Below are 27,229 nucleotides of genomic sequence, written 5' to 3' on the forward strand. Positions count from 1 at the left end.
ATTTTTTATTTAAAATTTTAAATGTCATATTATTATATTTTGTAAGATTTTATTTTCAGCCATTGATTTTGAGGCCCTTCGTTACTAGGGAATGATATCGTAAATCATAAAATATTAGTTTCAGGTACTTCAAATTACCTAGATCAAGTTTACGAGCCTGATCGACAATCTCGAAAAGTCGCAACATCGAAAACGAGCGGAACACTGGAAGGCTCCGTGCTTCAATCAGCCATAGTAGCCCACTCATAATATATATATAATATATATATATATATATATAATTTATATATATATATATATATATAATATTAATACATTAATAATTAATTATAATAGAGACCCAAGTTCGAATCCTAATTGATTCACATTTTTAGCTAAGTTTATTACTAAATGAAATAAACGAAACGGGTAGCGTGCTATCTATATCTCAAAATAATAATAATAATAATAATAATAATAATAATAATAATTACAGGAATCCACCATGTTTCCTTATCCAAATATCCATTTGGACCATTTCATATCACTCTCTCACGCTATAGAACAAAATAACTATCCATGCAACTCCCCCATTACACACGGAATTTTTTTTCAAAACGATCCTATAAAATTTTCTAATTAAGTAAATAACACTATAAAAAAAATATATACATACTAAATTTTCTTTTGCCATGTAGAACTTTTGAATTTTTCCTAATTTTTCACCAAAGCAATGAATTATTTACCGTCTTTCGCTTATTTACTATTTTTTTCTTTTTTCTATATATAACTCTAATAGCTTTATAAAAATTTTAACAAATCATATATAATTTTAACAATCTCAAAATCGTAATAATCTATTCATACAATCCTAACAATCAAATAAAAATTTTAATAATTTACCTATAATCCTAACAATTTCTCTTTTTTTTTTTATTTTCTGTACAATTCTAATCATGACGAAGACGGTGAATCGTTAAATGCAATGAACGATTCACCGTCTTTAGAAAGCTGGGAGATTTTCAGAATGCGGTAAATGATTCACCGCGTTTCGATACGTGGTGAATAGAATTAGTTTGCCAAACACAAATTTTATAGGATTATTTTACAAATTATAAAATTTTAGAGGATTATTTGGTAAAAAAGTCCGCGCACACACGCACTCTCATAATCCCCATCATAATGATGACATCATCATCATCATATCATCATCATCATATATACACGTTGGGGAAGTTATCGGGTACATTTGCCGCTCCGCACACCCTCTAACTCCTCGCCTCGTGATTCGCGCTGTGATTGATTGGTCAACGCCTTTGACTCTCATCTCTCCCCCATCCCATCTCTCACACTTCCACTGCGACCGTACGTGAAAACGGTTACAACCCCGCCCACCACCAATTCGAAGATGTCGCAAACATCCCCCCCTTTCCCCTCTCTCTCTCTCTCTCTCTCTCTCTCTCTCGAATTAGGGTTTTTGCGATCCCAACTCCTCTCCTCACTCGTATGCTAGGGCTCTAGAACGGGGGAGGGAGAAGGAGCTCACGATGAGCGGCAATGGCGGTGCCCTCACCTTCGCCTACTACGTCACCGGCCACGGATTCGGCCACGCCACCCGCGTCGTCGAGGTAGTTCGGTTCAGTTGGCGATCTCCCATACGTTGTNTATGTGTATTAATACATTAATAATTAATAATAATAGAGACCCAAGTTCGAATCCTAATTGATTCACATTTCTAGCTAAGTTTATTACTAAATGAAATAAACGAAGCGGGTATCGTGCTATCTATATCTCAAAAATAATAATAATAATAATAATAATTATAGGAATCCACAATGTTTCCTTATCCAAATATCCATTTCATATCACTCTCTCACGCTATAGAACAAAATAACTATCCATGCAACTCCCCCATTACACACGGATTTTTTTTTCAAAACGATCCTATAAAATTTTCTAATTAAGTAAATAACACTACAAAAAAAAATATACATACTAAATTTTCTTTTGCCATGTAGAACTTTTGAATTTTTTCTAATTTTTCACAAAATCGATAAATTATTTACCGTCTTTCGCTTATTTACTATTTTTTTCTTTTTTCCATATGTAACTCTAACAGCTTTATAAAAATTTTAACAAATCATATATAATTTTAACAATCTCAAAATCGTAAAAATCTATTCATACAATTTTAACAATCAAATAAAAATTTTAATAATTTACCTATAATCCTAACAATTTCTTCTTTTTTTTTTATTTTCTGTACAATTCTAACCATGACGAAGACGGTGAATCGTTAAATGCAGTGAACGATCCACCGCCTTTAAAAAGCTGAGAGATTTTCAGAATGTGGTGGATAATTTACGGCGTCTTGATACATGGTGAAGAGATAATTAGTTTGTCAAACACAAATTTTATAGGATTATTTTGCAAATTATAAAATTTTAGAGGATTATTTTGTGAAAAAGTCCGCACACACACTCTCATAATCCCCATCATCATCATCATCATATATACACGGGCTTTTTTTGCATTTAGCCCTCTGAAAAAAAAATTATTTTAAAAATAGCCCCAGCAAATTTATATTTGCAAAAATAACTCTAGTACTGCCACGCAGGCGCCATGTCACCGCCACGTGAGCGGAGCTGAGGCCAGTTTATTAAGTTGAACACGGTGAACTATTCACCATGTCTAAACCTATATATTGTGAAAAAAATATAAGAAAAATAAAAAGGAGAAAGAAGGGAATATAGGTATGAAATACGGTGAACCATTCACCGTGTTTGAACAAGATGATTGATTCACTGTGTTCAACTTAAAACCATGGCGCTAATATGGCGCCTGCGTGGCGGGGATAGGGCCAAATTTGTAATTATAAATTTGATGGGGTATTTATAAAAAAAATATTTTGAGGGGGTCAAATGCAAAAAAAGCCCTATATACACGTTGGGAAGTTACCGGGTACATTTGCCGCTCCGCACACCCTCTAACTCCTCGCCTCGTGATTCGCGCCGTGATTGATTGGTCAACGCCTTTGACTCTTCCTCTCGTCCCCGTCCCATCTCTCACACTTCCACTGCGACCGCACGTGAAAACGGTTACAACCCCGCCCACCACCAATTCGAAGATGTCGCAAACCTGCCCCCATTTCCTCTCTCTCTCTCTCTCGCCTCGAATTAGGGTTTTTGCGATCCCAACTCCTCTCCTCACTCGCATGCTAGGGCTCTAGAACGGGGGAGGGAGAAGGAGCTCACGATGAGCGGCAATGGCGGTGCCCTCACCTTCGCCTACTACGTCACCGGCCACGGATTCGGCCACGCCACCCGCGTCGTCGAGGTAGTTCGGTTCAGTTGGCGATCTCCCATACGTTGTCATTTTTCGTAGATCTAATTCGTTTTCCGGATCTACACTGCGCCTTTTCTACATTTGTTCTTCGAATTGGGGTTTTGTTGATGGTAATTTCGGACAACAGGATAAAAATTGGCGAATGGGTGTTGTTATTGGACTTTTGTTATGTATGATTAAAGGGCAAAAATTGTGTTTTTTTACTTGCGTGTGTTTGTATGAATCTAGATCTGATTAAACTGTGCTATATGTTGATTATTTATTTTTATTTGTGGCATAGCGTGACGATTTTCTACTTTGGGAGAAACTAGGAAATTGGTAAAATTGCTCTTCGATGGTTATTAGATGCAATTAAAGTGTGCAAAATTGTATATTTTACGTGTGGCCATGCATGCATCGAGACCTGAATACGCTGTGTTGTCTTGTTACTTTAATATAATTTGAAGATTTGCTGATGGGGATCATTATTTTCCTCTGTTTTCAGGTAGTGCGGCATCTGATTGCCGCCGGTCATGTAGTTCATGTTGTAACGGGTTCTCCGGATTACGTGTATACGACTGAGATTAATTCACCCAATCTCCATCTTAGGAAGGTTGATTGGTTCAGTTTAGAAGTGATAGTATTAAAATTAGTAGATTTTGTGCTTCATATGTTGCTTTAGTCTGAGATGTTACTAATGCTACTGTATGGTTGCTTTGGTGAAAATTGGATGAATAGGTTTTGTTGGACTGTGGAGCTGTGCAAGCTGATGCTTTGACTGTTGATTGCCTTGCCTCTTTAGAGAAGGTATCTTCTTCATCCCCATTTTTTTTTTGTCATTTTTCTTATGTTTCCTCTCTCCACTCATATTTGCAGGAGATTTTATCTTGTGTTTTATTCACTCTCCTAAGCTTTAAATGTTAGGTTAATACACTCACTCAAGTAGAGCTGGTCAGCTATAGCGCTGTTAGAGCAAGCCTGGACAATTTTTTCAGTATATCCCTTTCACAACTGTAGCTTCCAGTTGTAGCTTGGAAGCTTAAGCTTTAAATCTAAGCTTTTGCTTTTGGGGACCAACAATTCATTTGGCTTCCTGCCACAGCCGGAAGCTCTAGACTCCTATTTTGCCTCATGCGCAGCTTTTGCTTCTCGAGGAGAGAAACTCTTTTAGAATTGGGCCAATAATGTACTTACTGTGTTGTATTAAAGAAGTTATTTGATTTGTGGTATGATATATTGTTGATATTCTGATTTGTTCTTGTATAATCTTAAAATTTTTCTTCCTGTGCAGTATGCTCAAACTGCAATGGTGCCTCGGGCTACTATTATGGCAACTGAAGTAGAGTGGCTGAAATACATTAAAGCTGACCTTGTGGTACTTTCTTACAATCTCATCAGTTTCACAACTAAACCTCACGTTATGCTAATTTATGTTGCCCATGTATTATTACATAGAAGAATGTACCATTAATTTTCAGCAAAGATACATGATCAAGTGGTAGATCAAGTGGCATTGTTCTTTTCCCTTTGATGCATGACTTGTTTCCGACAACATATTTTGTGCTTTTTGGGGAGGAAACTTTGTTGCTAAATTTGTTGTTGCAAATGATTGTGGCGGCAATAGGTCTCTGATGTTGTTCCGGTAGCATGTCGAGCGGCAGCAGATGCTGGAATCCGATCTGTTTGCGTCACAAACTTTAGGTACTTGATTTTTTTTTTCCTATTTAAGTTTCATTTGCATGTGCTTTTACCAAAATGATACATCATTTAGTCATCAAACTTTCCTCTTAGTATTGTAACTTTGTCTAGGTGGAATAATCAATTGATTAGCTTTCCGGTGGCCTGACCTTTCAAAAAATAGGGGTTCTTTCCTTTTTAAATAATCATAAATTGCGTAATGAGTTGAAAGATGTGAGAACAGAGGAAGAAGAGGGAAATATATGAGGTTGAAGATGATATAACTTTCCATAGTGAAAATATACTACAGTTTTGTACGAAAGTAGACATTTCTATGTCATATATATCTAGAGTGATGGCTTGGTATGCCAAGGCAGTAGGAAATAATGGAATCATTTATATGGTGATGCATCTATTGTTGAAACCAAGGATATAAGTGCCACGGCACAGGGGTGTGCCAAGCAGTTGTCGGCACAGTATGGCACAGTGCATGCCATGCCACGTTGTGCCGATATGTGCCATTTACAAAGTAACTGTGTGCTGACACAGGCATAAAATGCTTATTTTCGGCATCGGTATATTATATATCTTTATCAAATCTTTTACACTTTATTGATGTAACTACTTTCTAAGTTCAAACAAAAGATGATTTTAAACCCTGCCATCGGTACGGGGATTGTATCATGCTCAAATTTTGTTGGCACGGTGGGCACGGCCCATGCTGATTGGCACTTAAATCATTGGTTGAAATTATCAAGCAGCCATCATTAATAGTTTGAAGTATTCAATGATTTGATAACTGCCTCCAATTTCCTTGAAGATGATCTTTTTGATCTTTCTCGAAATTGACTCATATTAACATCAGATAATATTATCTGCGAGTTCATTATTGTCAATTATTGTTGCCAGAATCCTAGTATGCGCAATAATTTTCACCTTTATGTCTGTAATTGTTTATGATAGATGATTTACTTTTCATTACTTTCTTAATTTTGCAGTTGGGATTTCATATATGCAGAGTATGTCATGGCTGCCGGTCACCTGCATCGTTCTACAGTGTGGCAGGTAACTTTTTCCTTAACTAGCCTGTACAGTATGCCATGATTTACTTTTTTTCTTTTCTTTAGAGAAGCTCTACCATACCTCGTGATTTCTATCTTTGGAAATATAAACTTCCGCAACGTCTTTCCATTTCATCTTTTGATGCAGATTGCTGAAGACTATTCTCATTGTGAGCTAGTTCTCCGGCTTCCAGGCTATTGCCCAAGTATGTTGGCAGACATTCCAATCATGTGGTTTTTTGAAGTACCTTCCATCTCTCCTTTTGTATACAAATGAATTTATTTAATAAACATTTGTTTTGAGATTTGAAGTGCCTGCCTTCCGAGATGTAATTGATGTTCCTTTGGTTGTGAGGAGATTGCACAAATCTCGACAAGAGGTAATTTTTCCCCTCATAAATTGGGTTATGTTTTAATGAATGATAACTGTTTGCTGTATGGTGTATCATTCTTCGTGCTGATTCAGGTGCGTGAAGAACTAGGAATTGGAGATGATGTAAAGGTTCTTATTTTCAATTTTGGCGGACAGGTAGAATATTCATAGTTAGTTTTTCTTAATAAGAAATTATAACAAAATTTTCATTTAACTTTTCTCTCTTTCAATAGTTTACTATAAGGAATAGATCAAGTACTCAACTATGCATATTCTAGTTGATCGATTGCTAGCTACATGAAAAAATAAAAAAAGAGAGAATCTTTTTCTCTTGAAAGGGGATGTTATTGTTGCATGCTGGACGTATGTACCTATATATACACATGTTCTTGGATAGTACTTTTTCTGTTGTTTGAAACATCCTAGTTCTCTATGGAAGAAATATAGGAGAATTCTCTTTTTTTATATTGAAATTCCATTTGGTCTTTGCAATTAGCCCCTACTCCGGGCCCCTAATCTGTTCTACATTAAAGCACCTCATCGTTGTGTTATCTCTGAGTTAATATCTACTAATGGGTGAATTACTGATGATTTTCTTTTACATTTGTTATCTCATGTTATTCGATATCCTACACCTACAGCCAGCTGGATGGAAGCTGAAGCAAGAATGGTTGCCTACTGGTTGGCTATGTCTGGTATGTTTTTTTAGCTGTTTAAGGAAGTCATTATTCAAACAAACAGAGAACTGTCGAACTTTACTTCTAAGCAATCAAAAGGAGATTTTACATATATATATGCTGGCAATATATATATATATATATATATATATATATATATATATATATATATATATCCCCTTGAAAGTGCAGCTTATTGAGAAGATGCTCTTACTTAAGTTGGGGAGTCATCCAACATGTGGGGAAGTTGATTTTGTATTAAGAAAATCTTTTCAATGAGAGTCATTTTGTAGTTACAGTGGTAGATAAATTTAGTTTCTGCAGGAACATATAGCCATAGATAATTCTGTAGAGATATAAGTGATTAACTCTAATTATATTTATCCTTTTTCACTTGAAGGTCTGTGGAGCACCCGATGACCAAGAGCTTCCTCCTAACTTTATAAAGCTTCCAAGAGATGTATACACGCCTGATGTAATTGCTTCATCTGATTGCATGCTTGGTAATATAATTGAAATCTTTCAAATTGCAGCTTCTTCTTGGAAAAAATTAAGCTTAACATGGTTCACCTGTCTGTTACTTCAGGTAAAATTGGGTATGGCACAGTCAGTGAAGCTTTAGCATATAAGTTGCCTTTTGTTTTTGTACGGAGAGACTACTTCAATGAAGAGCCTTTCTTGAGAAATATGCTTGAGGTAAACCTTTTCTATTCTTTCTCAAGGGTAACTTGCACTAGGAGACCTCGATACCGTTGTTTCAGTTTGGTCCCAAAATTTATTAGAAATAGCCCTCTAATTTATTGTGCTTGACCCTTTTGGTCCAAATTTCTAAGTCAAACTGGACAGAAATAACCATGCAATCTTTAGTTTTCAGATATCTCATATGATGGTTTTGCAGCCATTTTTGTCCAATTTAACCAAGAAACATAATGAAAATTGTAAGATTGCAACCAAATTCCAAGGTTAGGGATACAAATTTAAGGTTTGGGACCAAACTAAAGCTGTCTAAACTCGTAGGGTACTGTTGTCTAATTTATCTATTCTTTTAGGTATTCAGTTTATTTTGGAAAAATATTGCTCCATCCTGAATTTGATAAAAATTTATGTCTTTATACATCATCTTATGCAGTACCACCAGGGTGGTGTTGAGATGATCAGGAGGGATTTACTTAGCGGACAGTGGATGCCTTATATCGCACGTGCACTTACTCTTAAACCATGCTATGATGGTGGCATTAACGGTGGCGAAGTACTCTATTTTTCTGATTGTCTACCTCCTGCAGAAATGTGAAATCTCTAAATTATCTAGTTGCTTTGAGCTTTATTATTACGAATTTTCTAAGTACAATCTCTTAGCATGCCCCAAAAATAGTTCTTCAAGATTCTTTTGGCACTTAAAACTTGCTACTTGTTTAGTATTATCTCAATAATTTGAGAACTTGTTATGACCTTGCAAACTATTGTCTGTTTCAAATTATACATGTGTGGTCAAATCTTTGAAGGGTTTGTGCATGTTATTTATAAATTGGAGTGGCGTTATGTACTTTCAGACTCAACTGTTCATGTAGCAGCAACACCTTTATTATTGCCCTTTTGCAGGTTGCTTCCAACATTCTACAGGATATTGCTAATGGAAAATGTCATGCATCAACAAAGGTAGGTATCGTTTATATATTATAAGCCTTGAGCTCAAGATTTTAATGCTGATTATTTTAAGAATTAGATCATTTCTGGATACTATTTGTGTAGTATCGTAATTCAGTGACAATTGGTTTGTTGCATTAAGTATCGGTCAGATCACATGCTTGTTGAGTCAAAGAACCCTAAGAGCTCAATAATACTTTTCTTGTTTATTATCAGATCAGATTAAGGAAAGGAAAGACGGGTTTATGCATTAGGAATTAGGATTCGGGCTATTGGAAGGATAGCCACTTCTAAAATTAGCCACGAACTGCAATAATTAAGTCAAACAACTCAAAACATTGGTTGTGGGACAACATTTTATGGTTTCAGTTTTCTTTTAAAAAAATTTGTTCATTTTTGGGTCACGTAGATGAAAACTAAATGATTTCTGCTTAATGGTGGTTTTTTTTAGGGGGGGAGGGGGTGGTGGGGGGACTGGTTAAAACCAAACTGTAACTCCTATTTAATCCTTTGATATTAGTGAATAATTATGTAACCCGATACCAGCTAGCTTATAACTGAGTTGGTTCCAAATAACCCTTGTCCCAATTATTCTAAAAACCCTTGGTTAATGCATTTTTTTTCTTTCACATGTTTTTTTTTTTTAAAAAAAATTGCAGAGTGGGGTAAGGCGGTTGCATGATGCGATCATTCTTGGGTATCAATTGCAACGAGCCCCAGGAAGGGAAATCAACATACCAGAATGGTATTCTATGGCTGAAAATGAAGTGGGCCTTCACCTTGCACCGCCAAATGTGGAAACAAATGGGAGTGCATACTCGGAAGAGTTGTGAGTTACTCATTATTCTGCCCAACAATTCCATGATTTTATGAAATATATCTACATGTCAAAAAAGCTTTTACATACATATATTGCTGCAAAATCATCCATTTACATCTATGCATATGCGAAATCTGAATTTTCACATACTCCTCAAAAGTGTCGGTTTTTTCAGAAAAATTGAGGTGCAAATCACGCGGGAAAGTTGTTTGTATTAAATATGGGTTATCAAGAAGGGCATGTTTTGTAGGTACAAGCACATAAATGTAAGAACTTAAGCTTTCAAAGAACATTTATGAAAATTCAGATCTTCAGGAGTATATAGGTAATTAGATAATTCTATAGGGGTATATACTGCAAATATCTTTGACAGAATAAATGACATCAAGTGTATCTTATGCTAGATGTATTGAGAACTTTGAGATTCTTCATGGAGAACTGCATGGCTTGTCGGATACAGTAGCATTTCTGAACAGCCTGTCGAATCTCGCTAGTGAAGCTGATCCAGGAAAATATACTGAGAAGCACATGTTAAGGGACCAGGTCGCTGCAGCTGCGTTTTTCAACTGGGAGGTTTTCATCTAACTCAAATGCTAAGATTGCAGAAAACCCCCACAAACATCAGTGTTTACATGGTTCCCCATGAAATCTTAAAGCCTACATTTTACGCCATTGACCTACAAGCAGTAAATAGGCATGGCTTAAGGGAAACTGATGGCGGCAAAGTAATGGAATCTTTTAGTTTAAGGAGATAATTTATTGGCTTTAATATTATATGGAAGCTAAGTGTTGTGTCATTGCTGAACCTACTTCTTTCATTAGTCTTCGTGGTATCCACATTTTCTTTTTTCACAAATGCCTACTGAATTGTAAATTCACTGGGGCAATTGTTTTCTTTTCCTTTTATTTTCAAACAATATCAAAATCATTGTAATTTACTTGCTTCATATTTCTACAATGGCGCATTTTCATTTAAGTTTTTTGGTAACTTTGGGACATTGAAATATGTAATAATGCCAACTACTTTCTTATGAAATTTGTTATCGGAAATAAAATTATCCATTGTTGGAAGTTGGTGTAATGCAGTTTCTAACGTGAAAAGCCATTAAGGGAGGTAAATTAGCTACCAGATTTAAATGCACCATTTCTGATGTCATCAATTTTGATGCAGGAGGAATTTTATGTGACAAGAGCACCTGGAAGGTTGGACGTAATGGGAGGGATTGCGGACTATTCTGGAAGCCTAGTTTTGCAGGTTAGTACTTATTTTCCTCTTTTCTTTCCTCACCCAGATTTTTTTAAGGGGTAAATGTATCAATAGTCCCTCTATCCCAATATTGCAACTTAGTCCCTGAGCTTGAACATTCTAGTCCCAAAATCTTTTCAAATATTGCAATTCCATCTTTGTCCGCTATAAGATTTCTGACAACAGGTAAATCTTTTGGATAAAATATTCTTCTTGACCCTGTATTAAGTACACTGGGAAAAGGGAATCGTAGTATAAGAGGGTGAAAATAAGTATTTTCCAAGAAAAACTTGAAGTTTTCTGGTGGTCAAGCTGTCAAGAATGGAATTTGCCATACATGTGAAAGTTCTAGAACTCTAGAATGCAGTATTCAGGGGCAATGAGTTGCAACATTAGAATTAGTGAAGGATTATCCCATACATTTCCTTTTATCATTTTGTAGTCATGTATGTAGTTGTTAGGAGACTGTAAGATACTACCTATCTCGCAATTTGTCTACCATAATTTTTTTTGTAATTTCTTATTTTCTTTTTTAACAGATGCCTATTGGAGAGGCGTGTCATGTTGCTGTACAAAGAAATCATCCCACTAAGCAAAAACTATGGAAGCACGTCCTCGCACGACAAACAAAAAAAGGGGAAGGATATTCTCCTGTTCTGCAAATTGTATGTTGTTACTTTATATTTCTTATTTACAGTGCTTATCTGTTTGTTATTACAAACTTACAAAGTATATTGTGGAGGATATTTCCCCCATCCCTCTTACATAATTCCAAGATAACCAGCCATCAGTAATACGAAATATCACCCTCCCGCTCAGTAACATTTTCGGTGTAATCCTGCACCATTTGTAATACTATATTACTGACTAGATTACATACTGGATGAACCAAACGCAGTAATCCTGGCATGATTGCCTGTAATCTTGTTAGGATAACCCAAACCAAACGCACCCTAAACGCATTAGATACTATATGAACATGTCATCTTCACTTACAATTCGTTGTAAGTGAGGAATATACCTCTGCTACATTGTTTATTCCTTTGGACAGTAATTTCATAGTGCATAGTGAAATGTGCTCTCCAAATTGCTATGCCCTTGTCCTAATTGATTTCCTCTATTGAATTTTTTTTATAAATAATCCTATCAATTTTTATAATTGTAAAAATAGGTTTTTTTAAAAAATAATTATAAAAATAGACCTCTGAATGCGATGAATGATTCACCGCATTCATTACTCCTTTTTAGGAGTAGAAAAAGAATAAAAACGGTGAACCATCCACCGCTTTTACCATCGTAGAAATATAGAAAGAAGTAAAAAAAAAGAAAGAAAGCGGTGAATGGTTCACCGCTTTAAAAGCGGTGAACCATTCACCGCTTTTATAGGACCATATTTACAAATAAAAATTTAACAGGTATATTTTTAGAATAAAATTTTAGGAGAAGACTATTGCACTAAAAAACCCTCCTCTATTTCAAACCAAACAACAGGGCTAATGTGAGGAACTAACCCTTATGAATGTAATTTCCTATCCTCAGCATAAAATCCCCAAACAAATGTCGAAGTGGTCCGACATATCTTCTAACTAAGTTATTTACACTTCTATTTCGTTTTTGGTCCTTTTGGAAGATTCTCGAAGAACATCTTGATAAATAATAGAAAAAAAATACACAGGATCAGAGGAGAAGGGAAGAAAAACTAAGTTGACTTAAGTGGGTGCATATGGAAAAAGTGAACTTCTAGCATCTATCAAGGATTTCGTAATGATTTTTTTTCCTTCGTAGGCATAGATAGTTAGATATGGAAGTCATAACATGCCCTCCCATCTCTTACATGAAGACATTTCTATGTATTGAGCTGGAATGCTTTCGGAAGCACCAAATCCTTGGTGCTATCAATTTTTTGGCACTTGAATCAAGCCTTGTGGCCATTGTATCAAAAATCAACAATGGTGGCTAGTAATTAGGCCCCCTTTTGTGCATGATCCAAGGGCCAAGATAGTTGATCCAAGGGCCAAAAAGTTGATTGCATCAAGGACTTGGTGCTTCTAGAAGCACCCCAGCTGAACTCCATTTCTATTAGATGTACCTCATTGATATAAAATTAAGTAATGATAATTTTCTTAGTTATTACCTCTTTTGTAATGTATGACTCTTTTCTTGTCTCTGGACATTCGCATAATTTCTTGTCAGTGTCCTCTTTGAAACTCACATTTAGACTAAACGTTTTTAGTAACTCTATTGTTGATTCTATTGCTGCTAATTGACACCATATTCAGGTATCTTTAGGATCTGACTTAAGTAACCGGGCACCGACCTTTGACATGGACTTATCAGATATGATGAATGGCGAGAAACCAATATCATATGAAGAGGCATATAAGTACTTTGCACAAGACCCATCCCAGAGGTCAGTAACACTCATTCAATTGGGCTTTTTTTTTTTTACCTATAATCCTAAGGAAATTATCTATTTACATAGTTCCCTCAACTCCTTGAAAAAGCAGTTCAGGGAGAGAAATACCAGGGGCATTTCTTTAGATTATTTTATTCTCTTTTGAAAGAGGGGCAAAATTTTAAGGGTATATAAGGAAGAAATTAAATTTTAAAAGGCATATAAGAAAATTCAGATGTTGAAAAGATAGTTTTGCAGGAATATATTACTCTTTTAGTAATGCAGTCCATCTTGCAAGTTGTAACCCTTAATATCCACTGAAAAGTGTTCTTCAGGTGGGCGGCATATGTTGCAGGGACAGTTATTGTGTTGATGTCTGAACTTGGTGTGCGCTTTCCTGACAGCATCAGCATACTTGTACGACATTTTTTTTCTCTCATATTAGCTTTTTTGTTATTATAGGTTTAAAGATAATAATTGCACTATTTATTCTTCGTCAACTAAAGAATCATGAAAAATTTAATATGAAGCCAAACTCTTTCGATATATAACGGATGCTTTTTTTTTAAAAAAAAATGTTTATAAAGTTCTCCTGCAATACTTGTTCAAAGGATGGAGCTAGGTTATGCTAGCAGCTCTTAGTAGCTGATTAGCCGTACATTTATATTAGAAGGAGATTACACCATTGAGGCTGTCGGTATAAATGCTATTTGCTATAGTTGCGGCTGAAAACTGTTTATGATAAACTTAAATAAAGCAGACTACATTCTCTTTGTACTAAATTCACACTACTGCTTACTTATGACTATCTAAGATAAGCTTGAAGGAAGCAGAATAGGATCTCTTTGTACTCTTTTACTTGTCCGCATTAGCCAATCCTCTATCTCTTCTTTTATGTATCTTCACGAACTGAATACAGGTCTCTTCTGCTGTTCCAGAGGGAAAAGGAGTGTCCTCTTCTGCAGCAGTGGAGGTTGCAACCATGTTTGCGCTTGCCGCTGCTCATGGTTAATCTTTTTTCTGAAACTGATGTTGATTACGTTAATTTCTTTTTTCTTTACTGGGAATCTTCGACCAATATTCCCATCCAGTATTGGCTGTATTTGCCAAGAGATCCAACAAAGAGTTTACAGTTCAATTGTTCCATACATCAGCAGCAGATATTAAACAGCGGTTATCGCAGAAATGACCCTGCCGCTAAGTATGGTGGATTATTCACCATGTTCCTAAGATTTACTTCATAGGACATTTTATATTTTTTTAAGTGATGACATGTTTTGTACCAAATTCATTCTCAGTGTGAATCTGATAGATATATTTGGCTTCCATTATTTTTCCTGCAGGGCTAGATATTTCTCCAAGGGATATAGCATTGCTCTGTCAAAAGGTATGGTTACTCAGTTCCCTTCTCGAGGCTTTAAGTTTGTGATATAAAATGGCTAACTAAGTCAATCTTTTCAGGTTGAGAACTATATTGTTGGAGCTCCTTGTGGGGTGATGGATCAAATGACTTCTGCTTGTGGAGAAGCTAATAAGCTTCTTGCAATGGTTTGCCAGGTTGGCATTACTTGTTAATCGAAAAGTGCTTTTTCTATAAGATGTTGCTGTAATGCTCCAAAAGTATAATATGACTTTTTGCAGCCCGCAGAGGTAAAGGAACTGGTTACAATCCCTAGTCACATTCGATTTTGGGGTTTTGATTCTGGGATAAGGCACAGGTAAAAGCACTGCATTGAATTTGATGAAAAAACTGGTATATTTGAAAGAATGCATATTCAAGTGACAATTGATGGTACTGAAGCTAGCAAGGACTATATTCAAATTAGAGCTTGAACTGCATTGGACAGAAAACCACGGAAATTCTAATTAAAGTATTTGAAAGAAGGTTTGAAGGTAACATTTTCAAGAAACTGATCCAAGAGAGAGCTAATTAGTGATAAAGTTCTTTTTTGCAGTCTACAAGAAATAGTTGGGATAACAAGCATTCTGGGTTAGTGACAAATTAAAATAAAGTTTGGTCCCTATTCAATTACATTTTAGAGTTTTTATTTTAACAATTAGTCCCTAAATTTTGTTCTGGCAAAAATTAAAAAGACTACCTTATCATCATTATAATTTCAGCCTCAAAATCTTCAATGTTCATGACTCAGTGCTGATGACGATGCACTGTACTTTTTTAGATGAAATAAAAAGTCTTATTTGAAGCTTGTCTCATATATGTAGCAAAAGTTCTTCCTTTCCATCTGAAGAAGGTCATCAAATTAGCATCATAATTGAAGTTTGCGAACTTTGCCAAATTAGAAGGGCTAAGAAGGTCATCAAATTAGCATCATAATTGAAGTTTGCGAACTTTGCCAAATTAGAAGGGCTTATTTGAAACCAAGGTCAAATATTACAAATCCAGTTTGCAATGAACTCTAAGCTTTTCTTTTCTTTTTGTGTCATTCTGTGCATGGTAAGTGAGATATTAAGTTATTTATCAAATGCAAATATCTGTATGTACATCTTAAGGCCGACTAATTTATTTCTTAAGCAAATCTTAATTTTTTTGGAATCTCTTGGTGGCTAAACTCTTGTTCTTCAGTGTTGGCGGGGCAGATTATGGATCTGTGCGAGTCGGTACATTCATTGGGCGGAAGATTATTAAATCTGCAGCACAGGCCGTGTTGTTTCATTCAATGGATGGTGCCACCACTTCTCATTATGTGGATGAGATAAATTCCGATGAGTATGAAGACCATAGTGATGAGCTACTCAAAACCGAAGTTTCTTTAGACTATCTATGCAACCTTTCAACACACAGGTAAATTTACAATCAGGTTTTGCTTTTTGTCCGGAATGAGTTTCCAGATGTTACATTCTAGAGATGATTGCATAAAGTCTGAAATTTTCATATATACTGTACCTACAATGTGCTTCCTCTTACAAATGCTTTCTATTGCAAAACCAACTTTCTCTTATGATTTTGATGATTAAGATAAGACTATCTTTGTAGAACACTACACTTTTTTGGGGTAAGCATGAAATTCAGATTTTACAGGGTACCACATGTAAATATATAATTTTTCAGCTATAGACTTGTGGATCCCCTACTTTTTCTTGAAATTTGATTCCCTACTTTCTGTTGTGGTAACATTATTTAAGATTGTCAATGCCTGGTGCTTATCTGAGATCATATAATTTTCTTGCAAATTTTCAAAGAATATAGCAAAGTGCCAGTTTTGTTTCCTTTTGCATAGCAAATGTAAATAACATTTCTTACAAATCAACTCAGAGTGCGAGACAAATTATATTTTTTTACTTAAATTTGTAGATATGAAGCTGTCTATGCAAAAAAGCTTCCACAGAGTATACTTGGTAATGTATTCTTGGAGAAGTATATCGATCATGAAGATATGGTAACCACAATCAATCCCCAGCTTACTTATGCAGTCAAGGCACCCACTAAACATCCCATTTATGAAAATTTCCGAGTTGAGGTTGGCCCTTTAATTTATTTATTAATTTCAGAGTAAGATCCTTTAATTATTAGCTATCTTTTTTTTTACTGCAACCCAAACATCAAGATGTACAGAGAAATTGATTTGCTGCAGTAAAGGTTTTATTTATTTCACTCCATGTTCCTATTAGTTTTCTATAGTGCAAATGAGTACTAGTTTGATTTTAATTTTGAACAAAATTTAATTTAAAAGACATACATGTTCTCGTATAATTAAGATTGTTGGTTGATTTATAGGCCTTCAAGGCACTGCTAACTGCAGGATCAACAGATGAACAACTTCATGCGCTTGGTGAACTTATGTATCAGGTAATAATTCATGCTGGATTTGATGTCTTCCCCTTTTAGGATTTGATATATTTTCATACACTCCTGCAAAATATGTATTTACAACTGAATTTTCATTTTGTACTCCAAAAGCTTAATTTTTTGCATATTATTCCCCTCTACTAACAAAAGTGACCTATTAGAAAATCCCTTTATGGTACAAAGCTAATTTTTCCCCATGAATTGGACGGCCGCCCAACTGCATTTTTTTTTTAACGAAATTGTATGTTTAAGGAGCATAGATTGAAATTTAGATTTTGAAAAAGTATATATGTAAGGGCATGTTTGTTTCACCGAAACTTGATTTTGGGTTGAAGTGGACTTTGGGTTGAGGTGGAGTTCGGTGAAAACTACTTCTTTTCCGCTGTTTGTTTTGTAGTTATGGAAGTGGAGTTTCATTAGTTCTGTAGTTTGTTTGGTAGGAAGTGTATGATGTAAAACTATAATTTATGTATAAATAACAAATAATGTAATAAATAAAAATAATATAATTATATTTTTATATAATTAAAATTTAATTTAAAATAATTAAATTATTTTTTTATATATAAATTATAATAATACAATAATAAAACTATGAAGTAAAAAAAATTAATACTTGATTAATCAATTTTTATAATATTTTAGATATGTCAACCGAATAAAAAAATAATTAATACCATAATTAAATATAATTATCTTTATCTAGTATATTATTTTATTATTTTTCCTTCACCCTCCTTCACCGTAATTGACTTCGGCCCACGATGGGCCGAAGTCAATTACGCCATTTCGGGTTAACTCGAGTTTCGGCCGTAACTATTTTACGGCGAACCAAACAACGAGTGATAGCTTACGGCATAAACGACTTCCCCCCTCTCCACTTCCCCCTCTCTTCCACCCAAACAAACACAAATTAAATGGATAAAAATTTCCTTGGCATTTTGAACTACCTAACACCATTCTACATAAACTTGCTAAAAATTTTTATTACTTTTATGTTTCATTTGGATATATATTGTTCTAAAAGGAAGTAATTTCCATGTTCATTGAGCAATGAAATTCTACTAGATCTTTTCTTACCATATACATTAGTTAAGCAGATAACATTATTTGATTTATTCTATTTGCAGTGTCATTACAGCTACAATGACTGTGGCCTTGGCTCAGATGGGACAGACAGGCTTGTCGAATTAGTGCAAGAAATTCAGCATAAAAATTCCGCTCAAGGTGGAAAAGGCACTCTTTTTGGTGCAAAAATTACTGGAGGTGGCTCAGGTGGCTCTGTGTGTGTTATAGGAAGAAACTGTGTTAAAAGCAGTGAGCAAATCCTTCAGGTTAGCTTTCTTTATTAGGTGTGTCTTTTGCATATTTTAACCATGCAAATATGAAAATTTAATTTTTGTTTTCTAAAAACCATGAAGCTCCAAACACTTGTTTTAAGATTTGCAGTTTCAATTGAGAATCATCTAATGCTTGCTATCTAGCTGTTGCAGAAATAATTATGCTGATTAAATAGCACCAGTCCAATATTATGTTTTTTTACATACATACCCTGCAAAACCCAGATTTCATATATAAATTTAGAAATTCTTTGTACTTGCAAAATGCCCCTCTTCAAAAAATTTTCTGAATACAGAGCCAACTTCTCCTAATGAATCGTGATTGCCTAACTAAAGATGAGCAGATCTTTGTAAGGAACTTTCACGACACTTTATAGGGGATATTTGTAAATAGATGATTTTTCTTCGACACATGTAAATACACCCATATTATTCATTAATTCTTTCGGTCTGAGACTACTAATGTTATTTTTCGGAATTTTCAGATTCAAGAGAGGTACAAAGCTGCTACCGGCTATTTTCCCTATGTCTTTGAGGGGTCATCGCCTGGTGCTGGGACATTTGGATACCTAAAATTGCGGCATCAGCTCTAGAGATAAGTATCTGCAAAATTAATTGCGATTGGACAGTTTGTTAGTTGTAAATTACATTTCTTGAATGGTTACTTCTTTGAAGGATCATTAGTAGTTCAAGCTCAACAATGGCTGTTATCTTGATGTGTGTGAAGAAACAACAAATGTAGGGGATTCAATTTAATAAAATTTTCTTTCATCCTTGACTGAATAAATTTCTGTTGTCAGAATCTCAATTTTCTATCAGTCATTCTTATCTTAGGTACCTTGCTAATTTAAATTATATTAACTGAGGCTTATTAAGTAACCATTAGATAGAGCAGTAAACACTGGCACCATGAAGGTCCAAGACTCCAAATGCAAGAAAACTTTCTGTTAGGCTGAATAGCCATTAGAATTGTCAGAAGCTTGTTTCAAAAATATTTTTGGTGTCCCTTTTAATAAAAGCAGAGAAGTAAGAGTCCTGTCGTACTCGAAAGAATTACATTGGTTTAATTTATCACAATTGATGCAACAAGAAAAATGCAAGGGAAAAAGGTTGTTTTGGTAACTAATTATCATATAGGAATCAATTTTGTACATACGGTTTGCATAATTCACAGCTATTTATTGGGTTTATTTGTTTCCTCCTTGGATCTTTATGTCTCTACACTGAAGGCTAACAACCAAATGAAGAAAGACAATAAGTTTGCGAAAAGAAAAATTAAGTCTTACACCCTACAATGACACCTTTAGGTTTTTTAGCCAATCTACCATAATTTACACACCACCAAATTACATACAGAATAAAGTTTATGCCAACAATAAGATTAACCCATCGTCAACATTCTCAAATGTTTTGGATTGTAATCTGAATGCTGAAACTCTTGTAGAGAGTGATAGGGCTCATTAATCTTCGGTCCTTGATTTCGACGAATTCCATCTAACAAATGAAGAGTACTCATCATCAATGTCCCTTTCTCTCACTTCTTCAATCCTTTTTATAGCTTCCTTCAACTCCAACCTCTTATGAACATCTTCTTCGCAGCAACTGAGTCCTATATTAAGTAACTTCATCATCTCCACTCTTCCATCTTCATTCCTGTTCAAGATCTCCGCATCAAACACTTTATCAGTACACTCTTCTCTAACAATTGAACTGATCCACATCGCTGGATCGGGGCCACTATTTCCCTTTTTAAGATAAATGGTTGGAAAATTGCCAGTTAATATCTCAAGTATTAGTATGCCGAAGCTCCACACATCACTCTTCTTAGATAACTTCCCATATTTAGCAAATTCTGGGGATTTGTATGCTACCATTACTTGTGAAGCATGTGAGTGGCTCATCACCGGCACAAGCCCATAATCTGACAGAACAGGTTCGTAGGACTCGTTGAGAAGAACATTTGAGGATTTGAGGTGGCCGTGAGGAACAGTTAAAGCGGGGAGCTCTTCGTGGAGGTAAAGTAGCCCTTTTGCTACACCTTTGATCACTTTCAGTCTTGTCGGCCAATCGAGTGGTTGAAGGTTCGGGCTGCGATTACCTGCAGGTATTTAGCAAAAACAGGATAATTTGTGATGTGCTGCATCTGCAGCTACAGTACTGCAACAGTACTTTTTGCTGCATCAATTTGTCATATGAATCTTTGGATTTAGATTTCAGTTTGTTGAGAATCATCTGTGGATGATCTAAAACATTATATGAGTTTGAGGTACTGATGAAAAAGAACAAAAAAAAGAAAAACAGTGCAGACAACATCTGTCTAAAATATGGCTAAATTACGAAGATGTCAAGAAGAGTAAATGATCATGGATTAATTATGTGTATATCTGTTAGTGAAGAAGGTCTAGGTTATTTAGGGCAGTTTTGGACCTAATGTAGCTTCTCAAAAGTGCTGTTGGAAGAAGCTTAAACATTGGTTTTTATTCATTTGAAGTTCCTCTCAACAGTATTCTGCTGAAGCTAGAAGTATAAGTTTCGAAATCTAGCTTTCATTTTGGGCTTGAAAGCTCCTTTTGGCTTGCACATTTCCTTGGAAATTGCATCTTAGGGTTGATTGTCCCTAACCCTGTTTCAATTGTCACAATTTAGCCCCTGAAATGTGTCCTTCATCCTTAAATTTGACCTTGATTTCAATTTCATACATAAAAGTTTGCATTAATTTTCATTTCCATCTTTAAGAGTGTCAAGCTTTACAAAGGAAAGCCTAGTGGTGTTCATTTGGGACTTTTTCAGATAAATCAAAGGACCTAAATTCGTCATTCGAGGACTAAGTTATCACACTTATAATAACTACAAGGATAAAATAGAAATCTAGATCAAAATCCAGAAGACCAAATTTGTACTTAACGACCTATGTTTCTTAATTAGGTATCTGACTTCTGTTTCTCAAATAGAAAAGCTCTCTGTTTGTTTGTGGGAGCACTTTTAGAACTTCAACTTCCTTCTAGCATGCATGGATGCATGACATGATTTCATATCATCAACATAAATTCAGACCAAAAGATATGCAAATCCTTTTTCTAGGGTTTGGAAATCTTACCATGGAGCATGTGAGCCAAGCTGCCATTGGGAACATGCTCAGTGACCAACAGCTTCTCATCCTTCTTAGCCATGTAAGCCACCAAAGGCACCAAGTTAGGGTGAGACAATCTCCCCAGCCTCCTCATATACTCCTGAAACTCTTCTCTCCCCAATCCTTTCATTTCTCTGAACCTCTTTACGACGACTGCAGGCCCGTCGAACAGATTAGCCTTGTACGAGGACCCGAAATTCCCGCTTCCAAGTATTTCAGCTGAAGCTCTCAGAAGATCCTCAATCTCAAACCTTTGCTTCCTCTCTCTTACAAACACCAACTTCCCCTTCTCTTCCTTGTGACTCCTCTTGTGCCCCCCATGTTGGTGGCTTATGGCCCCGAGCTCGGCCTCGTCGTCAGCGTCAGAAGACTCGTTATTCGCAGTTGCACCGGTGTACTGAAAGATCTGTTCTGTGTGCTTGTTTTTCTGACGGCGGCGCGCGAGGATGACCATGATCAAGCCTATGATTACAAGTAGAACTCCGAGGGATATCACTATGATGGCAAACAGAAGGATGAGAGACATGTTCTTCGACGGCGACGGCGGCGAATACGTGCTGCATGGGATGCTGAGAGGCGGACCGCAGAGATTTTTGTTGCCTAGAAGGTGAAAGGAGAGGGAAAAAGAGAGTTAGGAGGAGTTTTCGGGTAAGCAAGCCTATACAAATTCCTAACTGTTAAATAGAAAGTTAGAATGAATGATTCACCGTTTTTTATACTTTTCTTGCTATACTGTTTTTAAAAGCAGTTAATGGTTTACTGGTTTACTGCTTTTGTAAGCACCGGAAATAATTTTGATATTTTGAATCAAAAGGTGAACGATTTGCCGCATTTAGAAAGCGGCAATTCGTTTACTGCTTAGGCCTAACTTTTATAAATAAACTTTTACGAGAAACTATTTTTATAGTTAAAATATTTTACGAACCTATTTAAAAAAGTTCGGGTTACAAAATGAACTTCTTAGTATGCTGAAACCTACTCATTTCAGAGTTTCTCCGGATGTGCTGATTAAACACAGTTGTTTGAAAAATTAATGAGGGAAAAAAATAAAATCATTTTCATTAAGATCTCATCAACAACTTCAGCCTCTTGCAGCAGTGAAAGTAGAAGTTTCAATTGAATTTAACTTCAAACCGCAGCGAAAAGTTCGTTTTTTTTTTTTTTTTTTTTTTTTTTTTTTAACTCCACATATGCCTTCAAATTGAGAGATGAATCACAACGCTTATCTATCATCTACTGTTAGCACCATTTAATATTATTGTGATTTTGTCTTTCCTCTAGTTTTCTCTCCAAAATGGTGATGAGTTTTGCTACATTATGCTATGGTGATCATTTTTTAAAAAAATTTTTGCCATGAGAGAGAGTGAGATGAGAGAGAAATGTGAGGTTGCAAATGAACTACACATGCATGAAAGGACATGGTAATTAAGCTAACAAAACTTAACCCTTTGAAACTGGAAATTTTCTTAAAATTTTTGAAATGGAGAATTGGGTTATCATGTTAATGACATTGAAACAAAGTTATCATGTTAATGACATTGAAACAAACTGTTGTATCATGCTGATCTTGCAATAATGCGGAGTGATTGCCAAAAAAAAAAAAAAGAAAAGGCCAATCCAAATGCATATGACATGAATGAAATGCGAAAATAGTGTGATATTTATTATATATTTAAATTGCTTCTACTTCTATTCTATAAATATGTAATCTTTTTCTTAGTCAGCTTCAGCTAGGTTTTATTGAGCCATCTTTTAGACCAAATAAAAAAAGTAGCATAGCAATAGAAATAAATTGAGAGATTGGAGAAATATATAAGGATGTAAAATAAGTTCAAATAATCAGAATATTAAAAGAAAATATATACTTGGATTTTCATTAAAATTCTCAATATAATCATAATCTAAGTTAGGTTTTATTAAAATTCTCAATATAATCTTAATCTAAGTTAGGTTTTATTAATCCATATTCTAGACCAAGCAAAATGAATTATATCAAAACAAATAAAATAAAATGAGAGATTGGAGGAATATCAAAGAAAATTATCAAAATGCGGCTTCTCATTAAAAGAATTTATTACAATATAAACAGGATGAGAGATCAAAGAAATAACAGAGAAAATGATCTAAAATGTAAAATAAGTCGGAAATGATAGAATATTAAAAGAACCGAATAAATAATGATAATCTGCATTAATAATGATAATGATAAAGGAACTGAATAAATAATAATAATGATAAGTTGGAAATAATATCTATCAAAATAAATATAATTATAATCTCACACAATCTATCATAGATTGAGTAAATAATTTAATCTATAGATTAAGAATTTGTTTGGATAAATTAGAATTTGTGTTGTGTTGAAATTAATTAAAATAATTTTTCTCTCTCATCTATTACTATATACTAAAGTAGAACCCTTAATGAACCCTATGTGGAAAGCTGACACGTGGCGCTCTATATGTTTGCCACGTGTCAAGCTCAAATATAAATTTTTTATTTTAGAAAAAAAATAGATTTTTTTAAAAAATAATATCTTTTACTATATAGAAAATCTACGTATTAAGCACAAATTTTCTATTTTAGGGAATATTTCAAAGTCACCTATAATTATGTTGAAACAATACTTCATGGAAAACAAAATTAGATTTTTTAAGAAAATAATATCTTTTACTATATTATTAAAAATCACCTATAATGAATGAAATTTTATACAAAGAGAAAATAAAATTAGATTTTTTTAAGAAAATAAAATTTAAAACTCACATCACTCCTATAATTTTCTTCGCTCTTAAATATTGATGCTTTAAAATAGAACATATTATTTCCCTGTCACTTCTGTAATTTTCATTTCGTAATTTTTTTTCCTACTGTTACTCCTATAACTTTTCATCTTCATGCAACAAAGTTTTTTTCTTTATATTTTTTTGAAAACCAACATCTATATATTTTTGAATCTTAAAAGTGACAGTAGAAACATAATATATGTGTGCTTACTCTAATGTGTGTCAAATATGAAAGTTTAGTTGATCTCATTATATGCTTAAATATTAATGTCATTTGTAATTTTTCATATCAATTTTAGTTATCATTTTATTTCGCACATCAATATGTAAATGTAAATTATTTTGCATACCAATTCATAGATAATAGAGCAGGATCGAATTTTGCATTTTAGTTGAATATTTACTTTGGTCCAATTTTTTTTTTCTCTAGTTTGTGTACTTTAATATGTACTATAATTAAGATTGATAGTATATTCTTTATTTGTTAAAAAAAATATAATATTAATTAGAATATTTTTATTTTATCAACCCATAATAACTTTTATTATTCTATATTATTTTATTAGCCGTGCATCACACGGGTGAAAATCTAGTTATGGGTAACATGGGAGTAACACTATAGGTTATATATTTAAGACGAAAACTTATGTTAAGGCCCCGTTTAGATTTTGAATTTTAAAATTTTAGAACATTAATTGTAATAAATCCTGTGAAATTGTACGATATGTATCCAAACAGCTTAAAAGTAAAGCTGTAGAATTTTTTTTAGTCACAAATTTTCATATTTCATTTAAACCAAAACCACATAATAAAAATTCTATAAAATTTTTTAACTATGCATCCAACCATGTCCTAAATCTATTGCCTTATATATTTTCCGGATGTAATCACAACTAATTATATAAAAACTAATGTTAAATTCACTGCTCCATATATCCATCACTCCATATATCCATCAGATAATGTAATTTTTTTTTTAATAGTTATTATATATCTGCAAGATAATTCCACCAAAACTAATGGAACAATTTGACAAGGTTTTTTTTGGAAGAATGAGAAAATCTATATCAATCATTAAAAAATTTTAAAAAAGAAAGAAAAATTAATGTAGAAAAAAAATTATCAAATTGTTTTATCAGTTCTGTTTTGGAAGTTAAATATGATTAAGAGAGTAATTAAATACCATGTTTACTATATAAATTAAATTTTGTATGCATTTAGGTGGTGGTGGTGAGAGAATATATATATTGGTTTCAACCGAACTAACTAACCTTCGAACATGCTTGCTTTGAACCTGCTCAGCCCCGTCGGAATCGGACCCTCGAGGTTGTTATACGCGACGTTCGCCGCCGTCAGCCCCGCCTGCCGGAGATCCGGCAGTTCCCCCTCGAACCGGTTGTACTCAGCCGCCAGCTCCGCCAGCCGCGGCAGCCCCGCCAGCGACTCCGGCAGCCTGCCCTCCAACTCGTTGTGCGAGAGGTCGACGCGCTCCAGCATCCGCATGCCGGCGAACGCGTCCTCCGGCACCTTACCCGAGAACCGGTTGTACGACAGGTCGAGCTCCGCGAGCGCTCCGAGCCGCCGCACGTCCGCCGGGAGGGGGCCCCGGAAGCCGTTATTGGAGAGGCTGACGGCGCGGAGGCCCGGGAGGGCCGCCAGCGGTGCCAGGGAGGGCAGACGGCCGGACAGGCCCATGCCGTCGAGGCGCAGCTCCGCGACGGTGCCGTTGGCGCCGCAGGCAACGCCGGACCAGCCGGCATCGCAGGGGGCGGAGCCGGGGAGCCAGTTGTGGAGAGCGGGGTCGGGGGCGGAGAGGGAGGACTTGAAGAGGAGGAGCGCAGCGGCCTCGGAGGAGGGGGAGGGGGAGGGGGGGCCGCGGAGGGAGGAGAGGAGGGAGAGGACGAGGGAGAGGAGGTGGAGGGGCCACGGCGACTCACCGTCCGCCATGGCGGGTATACGGTCGCAACGATGACTACGGCGAGGTGGGGGTGGTGGTGGGGAGGGGTTTGGATTGCATGGCGAGGAGGAAAGGGAGGAGGAGGAGGAGAAAGAGAGGAGGGGGCTAAGAATAGTACGTAGTAGCTACGTACCTAGCTACATGCACACATGCATGTGCATGCATACGTTCGCGCTTTAACTTTCGTGCTAGGGGTAATGAAATTAGTTTGACCGAGTCAACCACGTCGTCCAAACGAACGTACACGATACGTACACCGTAAATTTTTTTTTTTTTTTTTTTTTTATCCTGAAGTATCATCATCGTATTATTTCTCAATCTCATTTAGCACGATATAGTTAATTCGACTTGTTTTTTTCCTCCTATATATGGATATAAACTCATTAAACAAACAAAAAAAAAAAAAACTGACTAGTTATTACGAATGTCTTTTAGGCTCAAAATAATACAACTTGGCGGCTTTAATCTTCGTGCGAATTTTACAGGATATATATATATATATATATATATATATATATATATATAGCCCGACTACTATATTTTTATAAGTATTGGCTTCCTTATACTCATAAGTTTTTGACCTTTAGATTTATTCCATTGATCACTTTCATCCGTTAGATCATACTATTCAATCAACTACCTACTCAACCCTAAGAGACCACTATTATTCTAAGTGAGGACTATCATCATCATAACCACACATCCCATCAATCAACGGTTAAAAATTTATGAGTACAAGAGGGTCTATACTGATAAGAGTATAATAGCCCCCGCCTATATGGCCATGGCTACTATACTATTATGAGTATTAGAGCCCTCGTACTCATAAGTTGTTTTCAATGATGGAACTTCCGAATCGACAATCCACTCCGTTAAATATGATCTAGAATATTTGAAACTTCTAGAAAATAAATTTCGTAAATTTTCGAAATCATAATAAAGTCCATCAAGTGGGCATAAAATGAACAGTTAAAATCGAATGACGTCCTAAAAAAAGATGATCGAATCCTTC

At 35.3% G+C, this 27,229-nt stretch overlaps 2 protein-coding genes across 3 annotated transcripts; one reads left to right on the top strand and one right to left on the bottom strand.

The window, feature by feature from the left end:
* Positions 1,364-19,131, top strand: LOC109718458 (L-arabinokinase-like). Of its 2 annotated transcripts, none has more exons than XM_020244716.1 (29): positions 1,364-1,607; positions 3,809-3,916; positions 4,042-4,110; positions 4,595-4,678; positions 4,928-5,004; positions 5,979-6,045; positions 6,190-6,247; positions 6,354-6,421; positions 6,508-6,570; positions 7,056-7,109; positions 7,492-7,594; positions 7,678-7,787; positions 8,221-8,340; positions 8,691-8,747; positions 9,395-9,564; positions 9,960-10,128; positions 10,727-10,810; positions 11,341-11,466; positions 13,081-13,211; positions 13,532-13,613; positions 14,116-14,203; positions 14,540-14,583; positions 14,658-14,753; positions 14,838-14,914; positions 15,781-15,999; positions 16,510-16,675; positions 16,933-17,004; positions 18,135-18,338; positions 18,830-19,131. In XM_020244716.1, the coding sequence occupies exons 1-29, from the start codon at positions 1,527-1,529 to the stop codon at positions 18,935-18,937; spliced, it is 2,955 nt and encodes a 984-aa protein (XP_020100305.1). In that variant the 5' UTR covers positions 1,364-1,526; the 3' UTR covers positions 18,938-19,131. The 2 variants fall into 2 exon arrangements, with proteins under 2 accessions (XP_020100305.1, XP_020100303.1); XM_020244714.1 differs by lacking the exon at positions 1,364-1,607 and adding an exon at positions 3,113-3,315.
* LOC109718459 (pollen receptor-like kinase 4) lies at positions 19,587-26,637 on the bottom strand. The gene is made up of 3 exons (XM_020244717.1): positions 25,532-26,637; positions 21,442-22,074; positions 19,587-20,442 (listed from the first exon to the last, which is right to left on the bottom strand). The coding sequence occupies exons 1-3, from the start codon at positions 26,205-26,207 to the stop codon at positions 19,805-19,807; spliced, it is 1,947 nt and encodes a 648-aa protein (XP_020100306.1). The 5' UTR covers positions 26,208-26,637; the 3' UTR covers positions 19,587-19,804.

The sequence above is a fragment of the Ananas comosus genome, linkage group 12, assembly GCF_001540865.1.
Source record: "Ananas comosus cultivar F153 linkage group 12, ASM154086v1, whole genome shotgun sequence".
Taxonomy (NCBI): Eukaryota; Viridiplantae; Streptophyta; class Magnoliopsida; order Poales; family Bromeliaceae; genus Ananas; species Ananas comosus.